This window comes from Galeopterus variegatus, unplaced genomic scaffold, assembly GCF_000696425.1.
Source record: "Galeopterus variegatus unplaced genomic scaffold, G_variegatus-3.0.2 Scaffold13982, whole genome shotgun sequence".
NCBI lineage: Eukaryota > Metazoa > Chordata > Mammalia > Dermoptera > Cynocephalidae > Galeopterus > Galeopterus variegatus.
Genome location: NW_007740093.1, coordinates 14068 through 27436, shown reverse-complemented (window position 1 = coordinate 27436; position 13369 = coordinate 14068). Strand labels below are relative to the sequence as shown.

The 13369-nt window shown below is 42.9% G+C and overlaps 1 protein-coding gene, 1 long non-coding RNA gene and 1 pseudogene across 2 annotated transcripts; 2 read left to right on the top strand and 1 right to left on the bottom strand.

Moving 5' to 3' along the window:
* Positions 1-1159: 1159 nt before the first annotated feature.
* Positions 1160-3950, top strand: LOC103581807. The gene is made up of 3 exons (XR_549692.1): positions 1160-1231; positions 3033-3126; positions 3873-3950. It is a non-coding gene; the product is annotated as an uncharacterized LOC103581807 (long non-coding RNA).
* A 3523-nt stretch (positions 3951-7473) lies between these two features.
* Positions 7474-7898, bottom strand: LOC103581806 (DPH3 homolog). The gene has a single exon (XM_008563552.1). The coding sequence runs from the start codon at positions 7894-7896 to the stop codon at positions 7648-7650; it is 249 nt and encodes an 82-aa protein (XP_008561774.1). The 5' UTR covers positions 7897-7898; the 3' UTR covers positions 7474-7647.
* Positions 7899-10654: 2756 nt separating this feature from the next.
* The window catches only part of LOC103581808, a 13262-nt pseudogene continuing 10547 nt past the window's right edge, over positions 10655-13369 (top strand).

Genomic DNA, 13369 nt, shown 5'->3' with positions numbered 1-13369 from the left:
TTTATACAACTACCAGAACTCCTGGGTTATTTCTGATTTGTCAATAACAAACCTCACTTTACTGCGTCCTGACCTTCACACCACGATTTTTTTTAACACCATCTTCTATGTAGATCCAGATAGCTTTATGTGAAAGGGTTATGTATAGAACTTAGAGGGCATAATAAACTAGATAATTCAACTGGGCTTGCTGAGGCCTCAGTAATCTCTTGGTCAAAGATAAATTAACCCACTGTGGAGACCGATTCTTCAGAAACAACCAGAAGATGCAGTGTATTATACTGAGGTGGTATGGCAAGCTTAGGTAGGTAGTGGTGGTAATAAGTTCCAGTTCAGCGTCATAGTGAGAATTAAGGATAAGGGTATATTCAAAGACAGGAGTTGGACCTGTTAGAGTTCTAAGCAATTTGACTGTTCACAACAGAACCCCTGAATTTTGCAGTATAAAAACAACACGGTCTCCACCTGAATCCCAAAAGGGAATAAGAAACAACTAAGCAGAGTATCAGAGTCTCAGCCCAGGTCTGAGTGTGATTCAGGCTACTAATCCCCAACAGACAGGTCAACCAAGGCAGAAACTCAGTTCTGCTTCCTGGGTCATGTAACAAGAATAGAGGAAAGCTGGGATTCAGAAGGTACCCAGGCTGACCCTAGCATGTTTGGATCACAATTCCAAATGCCTTCAGGAGCATTTGAGTACATGCTTCTCCCTGTGGAATACAAATGTAAAAATAAAATAAAAGCAAACAGTGTGCTGGCTAAATAAAGCTTATCAGCAGACCCTGTTCTGGCTGCGGCTCCAGACTCTGGCTGGGTGGCATCTGGCCTGCTTTGATCTTCATGGAGGTGCAGGGAGGGGAGGCTGCGGCTGCTCGTGGCCTCTCCACTCTGGTCAGGGGAGGATTAGGGACTCCAAGTGGAGGACTGAGACTGGTAGGGTCCAGTGGAGGAAAATTTTTATTTAAAACAAGGATGGTCCTTTTCAGCATTCTTGTTCAGTGACTTTAAACATATCTCATATGTGGTGACATTAATAACTGCTGTGTAGTCAAACAGAAAGTAATACTTAACAATGACAATTGTTTTCCTTAAAGGGAGAAGCTCGGTGGGTGAGCGGAGGACTTTGTCCCAGTCTAGGAGACTTTCTGAACGAGCCCTCTCCTTGGAAGAAAATGGGGTTGGATCCAACTTCAAAACCACCACCTTGACCATTAACAGCTTTTTCAAGCAGGTATTTCTTCACATTACAGTGTGTCTGAATTTGTTCCCACATTGGCATGGGTGCTGAAACCCAAAGGAGGGGTACATGTAGTGATTAAGAGAGTAAGTTAGTTAACCTCCCCAAGCCTCAATTCACTACCTACAAAACAGGGATGATGGTACTTGCCTCTTATGCTGTTGGGAGGTTAGATGTCATGAGGCATGCAAAGCTCTTCTCAGGGAGCCTAGGATGTAATAATTGCTCAGCGAGTGTTAGGTGTTTTAATTGAGAAGGATTTCTTCCTATTAATACAAACTAGCCTATTTGAACGATCTTGGTGAATTCATTTATTAGGTGATTAAAACCGTCCGGCTGAGACATGGGTTTCCCCATTGGTCTCAGGGTTTCCTGTCCTGCCTGTTGTCCTTGTCACCCCTGTTCCATGTACAAGCTTTCCAGCAACTCTTGCTTGCTCATAGAGGGTGACCATTCCGGCTGGCACACTTTATTAGCACAGTAAATATTGAGACTATTTAAAAATTATTTTAAAAATAAAAACTTGGGCCGGCCCAGTGGCACACTGGAGAGTGTGCCTCTTGGGAGCGCGGCGGCGCTCCCGCCAAGGGTTCGAATCCCATGTGGTGACCGGATCCCATGTGGTGACCGGTTCCCGCTCACTGGCTGAGCGTGGCGCAGGCGCAACACCGAGGGTTGCAATCCCATTGCCGGTCCCCGGTACGGGCACGACACCGAGGGTTGCGATCCCGTACCAGTCAGTAAAAAGGAAAAAAATTTAAAAAATAAAAACTTTCTAGAGTTGTCAAATACATAGAGACAGAAAGTAGAATGATGATTGCCAGGGGCTGGGAGAAGAAGAGATGGGGAGGATTGTTGCAGATTCTTTTTGCAACATGAAAGAGCTCCGGAGATGGATTGCGCAACAATGTGAATGTACTTGACACTACTGAACTGTCCACTTAGAAATGGTTAAGATGCTAAGTTTTATGTTACTTATATTTTACCACTATTTTTAAAAAATTGACTTATACTTGGTGTGATTCTGTTCTGGAAAATTTTTCCATAGCTTAAGCAGTCTTCATGGAGCATTTAAAGGGGTTATATTAACAAACTGAAATGCAGAAGGGATTCTGGGGTGGGTCTGTGCACCATACCACATACTAAAAAGAGGAAGAGATTGAAAGGGACTGAAAGGGTTTCTATTAGGGACACACCCCTTCCTGACTGTATTACCAAAGGGGACAAGGTACTTGACTTAAATAAGTCTGAGTTTTCTTATTGGGAATAAGATATACCCATTTACCTACCTTACTGTGTTGCTGTAAGGATTAAAGATCACACGTGGGTGCCCCTTGGTAGAGTGCTGGCCCATGGTAGGCATCTGGAGGGTAGCATTTATGATTAACCTTCTTATTCAAGACAAGTGTGAAGAAAATGAGATAGGAAAGATGGAAAAATGCTTTCTCCACCTTCAACTCTTTGAAGAAGAAAGTAAACTTATTCAGTGTTGTGCTAGGGAATAAGGCTAGCATGGGTTGAAGTAATGCAGGGAGAAGCTTTTAGCCTAGATTTCTAATGGTCAAATGGGCTTCCTAAGACTGTAGTAGAAGCCCCATCCCTGGAAGGATTGATGAGAGGCTGGTTGAGAAGGACTATTTGACAAGAAGGTGAACTGAATGATTTCAGAACTGCCTATAATTCTAATTGTTGTGAAAGACTTGTTAGAATAAATCTTAAAGGCAAAAATCTTCCCAGAAATCTAACCGAGGGGTCAAAGGTGAATGTACACTAACCCGGACTTTTGTCTTGGCAGGAGGGAGATCGCCTTAGTGATGAAGACTTATTTAAGTTTCTAGCTGACTACAAAAGATCTTCATCCTTACAGAGAAGAGTCAAGTCAATTCCAGGTGTGGACGGCTTATCTTTATCCTCTTTAGCGGTGCCCAAACCACTCATGATTAGACACATTTTTTTGGTCTAATGCATAGAATTTATAAAATCCTATTTGCCAAGTGAAATGTGGGATTTTGCGTTAGGAGTTAGGAATCTGAATTGGTCAACATTTTTAGCAAATCTATTGGACTTTTCTGTTTTTCTTAAAGAACTCATGTCTTAAATAAACAATATGCTTTAGATCTGATTTCTCAGATAATCAGAAAGTTGTTTGAATGGGAGAGTCCCTTTCATTAAATAAAATATTATATGAAAACCTTAGTATAAGAACAGTGAATGCGAGAGATGCTTTAGTAGAAGGTGAAGTTTTCTTTATCCTCAGCTCAACAGCCCCTGAGGTATTTCTGCAACTCCCTTGGGTACTGGAGAACCCAGTTTGAAAACCACCTGTTTTTATTGTTAGCAATGCAGGGAAGTTGCTTAACTCCATACTGTTATAGTGCAGTGGTTTTGAAAGAAACTTTAAAGATCCTCTAATCCATTCCCACTCATTTTACAATTTTTTTCTGTCGATTTTATTTTATAGAAACTAAATCCCCCAAATTATCATGACCTGCCTTTTCTCAAACTGTAGGAAATTAGCTCCAAAACTCATCCACTACCACAACTTATTTTTATTTTCATAAAAGAAACTGTCTTGCTTGGTTTCCTCGTAACATGACAATGTCTTTCCTGCAACAGTCCTGTTTTCTCTCTTTAGGCTTGCTCAGACTGGAGATTTCTCCAGCTCCAGAGATAATCAATTGCTGTCTGACTCCTGAAATGCTGCCTGTGGGTCCCTTTCCTGAAAACCGGATACGTCCCCACAAAGAGATCTTGGAATTTCCAATCCGAGAAGTATACGTCCCTCATACTGTATACAGGTAAGAAACACAGGCTCTTGGAAAACGGCAGGACCCACATTCTGAGTTTTGTTTGGAAAATGCTTTCATTGTTCTTCAATCTATTTCCGAATTTTGGGGGGAAATGAAATATGATGTTTATGGAACTATAGATAATCGCTAGATCTCTTTCTAAAGATGGTTTACCTAATTCTCTTTAACAAGAAAGTGTTGCTTCAGACATTGTTGTAATTTAGAATTATAATGGACATATTCTTTCCAGAAATGAAAAAATTCACCTAGTCATTACTTTGGTTTTCCTCTGTGCAGAAGAACATGTTGGGGAAAGAGCAATGTGACTAAAATGTTCTAGTTGTCTAAAAGTCAGATTTCCAGCTCAAGACCAGCTCTCTCCTGTAGAATATATGGCAGTGACAGAAATGTTCTATATGTCTGCTGCCCAGTACAGCAGCCACTAGCCACATGTGGCTCTTCAGCATTTGAGATGTGGCTAGTGCAATGGAGGAACTGAAATTTAATTTTCTTTAATTTTAAGTAATTTAAATTTAAGGGGCCAGCCCGGTGGCGCACTGCTACAGTGCGCCGCTTGGGAAGCGCAATGGCGCTCCTGACGAGGGTTCGGATCCCACATACAGACCGGTTCCCACTCACTGGCTGAGCGAGGTGCGGGTGCAGCACTGAGGGTTGCAATCCCGTTGCCGGTCCCAGTCCGGTACGGGCACGACACTGAGGGTTGCGATCTGTTGCCGGACACGAAAAAAAGACAAAAAAAGGAAAAAAAAAAAATTTTGTACGGGCGCGACACTGAGGGTTGCGATCTGTTGCCGGACACGAAAAAAAGACAAAAAAAGGAAAAAAAAAATTTAAAATCAGGTAGCTATATGTGGCTGGTGGCTACCATATTGGAGAGCACAGAACCAGACACTACAGGGCTAAAAGCCCGGGCTGCCTCAGTTTCTCAGAGTCACGAATGGTGCCACCTGACCTATCACGTGGGGTCTGGGAAGTAGTGCTTCTCAATACCCATCTGCCAAAGGCATTGCTGCTCATGTACTTTTTTTTTTTAATTTGGAGAAGATTTCTTTAATGCAGAAAGGAATTATATATATAACAAGCATCTTTTTCCCACTATCCAGAAATGACATTGTTTTCTGTATTTTTGCATGTAAAAGAAATAAAATCATACTGATTAAATTGGTCTTCTTCATGCCCAGTGTCCAGTCACAGACTTCCACCTTACCTTCCACACGTCATCATTACCATGACCTTCTGTGTGTTCCTCCACTTTCTCTGGTTTTACCCATGACCTTCTGTGTGTTCCTCCATTTTCTCTGGTTTTACACACACACACACACACACACACACACACACGTTATCTGTGAACACTGAAAAATATTATTTTTATAGTTATTTAAAATTTACATAAATGACTTTGCACTCTATGTATTATACTGCTCTTTGCTTTTTCCACTCAACAGTTTGATTTTTTTCTTTTTTGTTTGTTACTGTGGACTCATGAACTTCACTGATTCAGTACTTTACACTCAGTTACAGTCATTATTCTTTTTAGTTGCTCAGATTTTCACAAATTTAACCAATGGGAACTCCTTCACAGCTTGTATTTTAGAAATATCAATAACTGGTTTTTATAGAGCTGTGTTATCCCTTTTAACTACTTTATAGTATTCCTTTGTGTAAAGAGACTGTATTTTATCTATTTCCTCATTGACAGGCATTTATGTTTTTTCTAATTTTAGGCTCTTATAAACACTGCATAGTGAAAATGTTTGTCTTTGTTTCCCTGTGCCAAAAAAATAAAATTCCCTAAGGAATATGCCTAAAACATAAAATTACTGAGTCACAAGTAATATACATTTTCAGTCTTATTCAAACTGCCCCTTTTTTCAAAATTGTACCAGTTTGCTATCCTGCCAGCACTGTAAGAGAGTTCCCATCTCCCCAGTTCCTCAGTCACACTTTTCAGTAGGACACATAGGGGACTGAAATGCAAAGAACTTCAGAGCTCACCGAATCCAAGTGCCCCCACCCCCACATTTCCAGATGCACAAAATCAAGACCAGGAAGGATAAGTGAGGGGTTTATTGAGGTCAAAAATTACATTGAGAAATACAAACAACAGTTAGAAATGGTGTTCTTCCTTTCGGTATTCATGAGGTTCACATGTGTTTCCCCCATTTAGTCCTTCCTGAAGCAGCTCTTTGTCATCTATCCTTGCTCCTTAAATACAGACTCAGTCCCCCTCCTAGATCAGATAAACATCCCCAGGGTGCAGTAGTTTTAATTCTGCATTCCCTAGAGGAAGATAAAGGCATTAAAATGTTTGCCTTTGGATGCTGTGTTTGTATCTTTTTAGAAATCTTATCTAACTGAAAAGAAAATGTTTGTGGCATTGGAATAAACTTGCACCAAATGAATTCTATAGTTATTCAACTTCCCCTCAGCACTGAATCACCCTTGGGGGGCATTTACAACTCTCTCTAGTCCTTGCTGCTAACATTATCCCTTAATTACATCACAGCGGGACTTGGAATGCATTAGTGCATGGAATGATTCAGAAATGTAGGAGTGCTAGGAGGAGAAGCCTGGACAGATTACTATAGACCCAACGTGGCATCGTGAGAAACAGAGCCACAAATGCAGAGGGAATAGTCTTTAGCTGAACTGTACATGATAGAAATGCCAAAGCCACCCCATTAGAAACCGGGTCTTCACTGTTGGGAGTGATAGAGGATACTGATCTCCAGTTTGCTCATAGCACCTTCTCTGGACTCCCACGTCGCTATATTTTATAGCTTGTTTAAGGAAAGAGAGTTATCGTGAACTTGGTGCAGACTCTTACTACGGGAGAACTTAAGGAATTTGGAGAGCATCTTTTCTAAATCTCTCATGCTGTTGTGGCACCTTTAGCGTTCCTTCTCACATGCTTTATGGTGTTTTTGATTAGGTTGGTCTTAGCAGCAAACCAGTCCTAGACACGTTTCCCTTCCTTACACCTGCACTTCCATTCACAAAGTGGAAATGGAAAGAATCAATTTAGGTATGAATCCCGGTAAAATTGGTGACTTGACTGTTTGCCTTGGGTGACCTCGCCTTCTCGTTTCTGTCAATTTTCCCCTCTTTTTGATCCTTGCCATCTCCTCATACCTCAAAAAATTGTTAACCTCAGGCCTCATGGCCTTTCTGTCCCCTTCACTCATGACACAAAAGTCTCTCTCTTTTTTTGTTTTTGTCTTTTTCATGACCGGTAAGGGGATCGCAACCCTTGGTGCGCGGTGTCGCCCACACCGCGCTCAGCCAGTGAGCGCACCGGCCATCCCTATATAGGATCCAAACCCGTGGCAGAAGCGTCGCTGCGCTCCCAGCGCCGCACTCTCCCGAGTGCACCACGGGGTCGGCCCACAAAAGTCTGTTTTTATTTATTTATTTATTTATTTTTTTGGACTTGCTTCTTTATTTGAAGATGAACTCAACAGTTGATAAAAAGAATCCACACCCTAATGGAACAGTAAACCACAAAACGGTTGTCCCCGTGAAGAAGCCAGTAACTTTGTATTTGATATTTCCAATTTGGTTCATTCCCAACTGTTGGGATTTGGATTCCTGAAGGCTTCTTCAGCACTTAACTAATTCTTTGTTGATTGAAGGGGCTGCAACTGTTTCTCCACACATAAACTGATCTTTGTCATAAATCACTTTTATAATGAGAGAGCAGCTAGGACACGTTGCCACGTCTTCCCCATTCTCCAAATCTTCCTTGGTGATGGAGAAGTTATCCCCACACGGGCAGGGGTAGAAATACGTTTCCAAGTCCTCGTCATATTGGAAGTCCTCGATCTCCACTTCGTCGTGAAAGACCGCCATGGTCACCGAGGCCGGCCAAGGGCTGATACCCCCGCCTTCCGACACCACCTCGGCAGGTCCAACTTCGCGGCCGCCAGCCTAGGCCTGGCGCCGGCGCGGGGACTCCAAAAGTCTGTTTTTAAACAAAGATCTCTAAACTCATTAACACTATGGTATCAATAACAGGTACAGCTCAAAGTCTTATCTCTCCCAATAGTATTATCGTTTGGCAGGGACAGCAGTTTCTGCTTCTTTTAGAAAAGATTTCCTTTAATTCAGTTGGAGAATTCTGGCCATGAGTCTATGGGTTTGGCAGGCAGGGTGACTTTTACTCTTGACACTGCTATATCCATGCCACTAATTCTGGTCACAGCTGTATCCATTTGAGGGAATCAAATACTTGAAGATTTACAGAGTAGATACATTCTGGGATAATTCTTTATTTTATAGAGGATTCACCTGGTAAATTTGAAATATGGCTTGACTTACAGAAAGTTGATCTACCTGGAACTTGTGGAGAATTAATCTATTGGGCCAAGCAGTGGATGCCTACACTGATAAAGCCAGGATTTGAATTTCAAATTAGTGTACTTTTAACATAAACTGTAGAGCTCCCTTGGGTGGAGGAAACTATTAGATGGTTCTAATGGCAGATGTTTTCAGGCCTGGAGGGAGAATGACAGCCAGAGTCACACATTATAGGATTCTGCTATTGGTGAGCATTTCGATGTAACATACCAGTAGAACTTAAGTTACTTTTACTGCTTGTAAGAGAGCATCTGCCGTAGAGTTTCAAGTAAAGTTGGCTTGGGATAAGCTGCAGTTGCCTTCCATCCCTCAGCCTCACCTTCCTCCCACCTCTTCAGGTGCCTCCTTTCTTTGCCCACCCCCCTGCAGGTGCCCTCAGTCAGGGTCACCATGTGGTAATACAAGGGGTAGTAGCATTCTGAGTGCTACCCCCTGGAGCCTCTGCCTTATTCAAATTGCTTTAAAGAAAAGATCTAGATCAGTTATAGTAAACTGCGCAGGACTCCCATGAATCACGACAGCTGGGCATTCATCAAACAAACGCTTGCTCTGACGGGAGAGATCAACTTCCAGAGCCAGAAGTCCAGAAGCGCTAATCCCAGGAGTGACTAGTGTTTCCCAGACCACAGGCTTTGGCCCTCTGCAGTGCCATGTCCAACCTCTATGGCTTAGAGGCATAGAGTGAGGCTGGTGTCCCCTGAAGCAGACCCAGGCAAGAGGCTTGGAGGAATCACAACCAGAAGGACAGCAATTCCAAAAGTGGAGCAGAACAGTTGGGAAAATTAGGTTGATAAATAGGATTATCCACATCTGAGTTTGGCATTCCTCTTTCTATGCCCAGATTAAGAAAATACTAGCTGTTTGCCTAGGAACATGTTTGAACCAACTCCTGGCTTATTTTCCATGTGGCCCAACAGCTGATATTAGAGACAACAGCTGCCTTCTGGTGAGGGCAGAATGAAAACAGCACAGACAGCAGCCAAGGCCTGCAAGGCCTGCAAGGGCATTTTATCCTGTGGCTGCCACAGGAGGACGTGCAGAGATCACAGGCGCTGAGGTTGTAATGAGCTTGTTAAGCTCCTTGCCATCCCCTTAACTGGTGATTACATTAAAGAAAGCACATAAAGTGCGTTTTCATCTCTCATCCCAGCCCCTGAGAGCCTCTGAGGTCTTGTTTATCCAATTATCAGACTTGCTGTGGAGGACTGTGCTTGCTGAGAACAGGCACATCAGTTGGAACATGATTTCTTTGATGGATAATTAGCTGTTTTCAGGCCTCCTCCTCCAGAAGTCTGATCTGGCCTAACGGGGAGGTGCCTCTCGTATCACAGTGGAGTCTTAAGGAATACTTCCAGGCTTATATCCTACATGGGAAAGTGGATGGAATAGGATGGATGTGGGAGCTGATCTTGAATGAATGTCTGGGAGTTATAATTTAGTGAACAGAATTTCTAAAGAAATGAATGAACCAGAGGGGCCGGCCCGGTGGTGCACTGCTACAGTGCGCCGCTTGGGAGCGTGGCGGCGCTCCCACCGAGGGTTCGGATCCCATGTACAGACTGGCCGCTCACTGGCTGAGCGAGGTGCGGGCGCAACACCGAGGGTTGCGATCCCGTTGCCGGTCCCGGTCCGGTACGGGCGCGACACTGAGGGTTGTGATCCATTGCCGGTCACGAAAAAAGACAAAAAAAGGAAAAAAAAAAAAAAGAAATGAATGAACCAGAAATATCTCTTTATGAAGTGGTTAGGAAGGAGTCGGGGCATGGGGAGTACTCTTGATCGGGACTTTATTTCGTCCAGGGAGATGGACTCCCAGCTTAAGCCTGGTTGGCTCTATATCCAGAGTGGATCTTCTCAGTGCTGGGGGGCAGGATAGTTGTGCCCACGAGGAAGTGTCAGCGCCACCCTGGAGATTCCTATTCAGGAGGTCTGAGGTGGGACCTGGTGATGTGACACTTTCCTGTGTTAAGAATTGAAGCTTCCCACCTCTTTCTCATGGAAGGGAAGCTCCCATCCATCCTTAATGAGTTCCTCTACTGTGTGGGGTCATCCAAAGGTCCACAGTGACTCAAGCCACTGAAAATTCAGTGGAGAGGATTGTGCAACATCATCCACCTCATTTGGGAAACAACCGCAGTGTATACCTGGATATGAGGTAAGACAGATTTAGCAAAGAGCTGGTACTTGTCTATCAAGAATCTGCAACACAGCAGAAAACCCCTCCATATGAAGACAGTGGTTTCATGGCACGATGCGCATTAGATGCTGTAGGTAATCCAGCATTACTGCTAACTAACGACTGGCAGTTTATGACATGTTTGGCCCTGGCCTCTTTAAATCACCACCACAGCAATGCCTTACTTAAAACCCTACCACAATAACAGCTTCCCATTCTTTATTGTTTCTTCAGTGGTCTGAGTTTTATTTATTTTGAAATAGGCAGCCTATTCTAATGATGCAAAATTTTAAAGATAGGAACGTGCACAGAGTGAAAATACTCTCTACTGCTCCTGACATCCAGCTATCCAGCTCCCCTCTTTGGAAACAGCCTGGACATATACGTAGTTGATTTTATTCTGTTATTTATTCCACAAATATTCTTGAGTGCCTACAACATGCCAGGCCCTATTCTAAAGACTGGAGAAATGATAGCGAACAAAACAAATAAAAATCATGTGTGTTTCACACTTCAGTGTTTGACAATTGGGGACAGCCATTTTTCTCACTTTCTCAGGAATCCATTCTGAGATTGACTGTGTATACACAAGCCCATACAACCCTGTATTCTTCCTATCATAATACAAACGTAGCATAATCTACGCACTGTTCTGCTCCTTGATTTCTTCAGTGAGCATAATATTGCAGCAAACACTTCTATATAAACACATGGAACTACCTCTTGCTTTTTTACAGCTTCTCAACCTCATTGTATGGATGAATCATGATTTATTTAACCCCATCCCGATGGGCGTTTAAGACATTCCTGATCTTTTGCTATTACAAATGATGTCATCATGAACTGTCCTATACATTTAACATTTCACACATGTGCAAGCCTATTTATTGGATAAGTTCCTGGTTTTCGCCCTATCAAGGAGTGTTTAAAGAAACGTGCCCTAAGTATAAGACTATCTAGAAGCCCAGTCCTTGGTTATACTAAGCTTAACAAGGAGTTGCTAGTGTATCAGAAGCTTTTATAAACACACCATTTACTTAGGAAGAGCAGCCCAGGCAAAATCTCGTCATTTGGATGAGCCAAGGAATGGAGACAAAGGCAAGGCAAATTTCTGGTGCTAGTAGCAACTTGGTCTCAATAATAAATCAGAGACACAATCCCCACATTCCTGATGCCTTGTTCCAAGACTCAGCAATCCTCCTTTTTGTAAGAGTGAGAAAACTCAAGAGGGAGCCAATTACCTAAGGTTACTTAGCAACAGTTGCAAAGGTTTTGCAAAACTGTCTGTGGGTCCAGTACCGCCTTTTGCCGCTTGAGGGCACAATTCACTTACTTTCTAGATCCAGACGTTATCTTTTCTGTTACCAAACAGATGGAGTCATGATTTATTAAAGTAGAACACACATTCTATTTTTTGCCCTTGAAGCACAACACCAAAAAAAAACCCCCGAAAATATTCCAGTGTCCCAAGAAATCGCTGTGGTCATTTTTTGCAAAGGATTTTATTCTAATCTGTCAGCATCTGCCTTCTTTCATCAGTAAGTCATGACCTTAGACATCTGGCACTTTTTTGGAAGATGTAGTGGGGAGGAGAACCGAGAAATGCATCCCCTGGTGTAGAGAGAGCATGCAATCTCCTTTTGGGGGGAGTTGTTCACTACACATATTTACACATTCACCAATCCTGCCTCCTAGACAACTAAAAGAATGTGAGGAATGTACCTGGAATCCACGGGTGAGGCAGTCATGAAACAGTAATAAGAGGTGCTGTCTACATTTATGCCACCGATTCTGCAATTCACAACTCCATATCGGCCTCCTATGCTATACTCATTCTGTTTGAGTCTACCATGCTTTGGTGTTACTGACCCTAAACAACAGTCCTAACTAAAAATCCTGATGTCAGTTTCACAATGGTGAACGTCATTTTTTCTGTAGATCCTTTACACAGAATTCAGCAGGAAGGTTCAGGAGGCATGCTGTTTTTACGGAAGGTTGTTGGGGACCGAAGCAACAGAAAAGTGGTGATGAATTTACAGCAAATCTGGGCTTGCATTGGATTATGACGATGGGTACTTTGTGTACATTAGAAGGAGGACCCTAAAATTCAAAAAGCCTCCTTTCTTTGATTTCTATGCTTTTGACAGTTTTTTTTAATTATAATTTTAAAACTAGTCCTTTGAAGTGGCTTTTTCTTTTTTGATGCGATATCCTTTGGGGAATCGTTCCCTCATTTCTTTTGCTATGGAGGAGAAAGATCTTCTCTGCTTTTTGGTTTTTTCATCCTTAGTTCTGACTTTCCTGTGTACTTTACAGATGGCCCCAAAGGTCAGTCTTCCCATGGAGTGTTTGGCCATCTCTAAAGCAGAGGTATTTTAACAGCTCTCTGTTAATGGATGTCCCGTGGTTTCAGGCCTTGAGCAGGCTGCCCTTGACCCCTCTCAGCAGAAGTCATTATGTCCTGAGGTGAAATGTTAGATGCTGTGTAAGGGTTTTCGAGTGGGGGTTGGGGGTGCAGACACACCCCACAGCACGAAGTAAGATAGAAGTCTGAGTAGTTGGAAGGACAGAGTTTTGATAGCAATAAGGTAATTTTTTTCAACCATGGGTAATTTAGTTGGAATTTGTGTATTTTTTGTAATCAAAAAATGAATTTCGGGCCGGTCCAGTGGCGCACTGCTACAGTGCGCCGCTTGGGAGCGTGGAGGCGCTCCCGCTGAGGGTTCAGATCCCACATACAGACTGGTTCCCGCTCACTGGCTGAGCGAGGTGCGGGAGCAGCACCGAGGG

Excerpts from the sequence above, each read along its gene's own strand:
- LOC103581806 (XM_008563552.1), bottom strand. The coding sequence starts at position 7,896 with ATGGCGGTCTTTCACGACGAAGTGGAGATCGAGGACTTCCAATATGAC.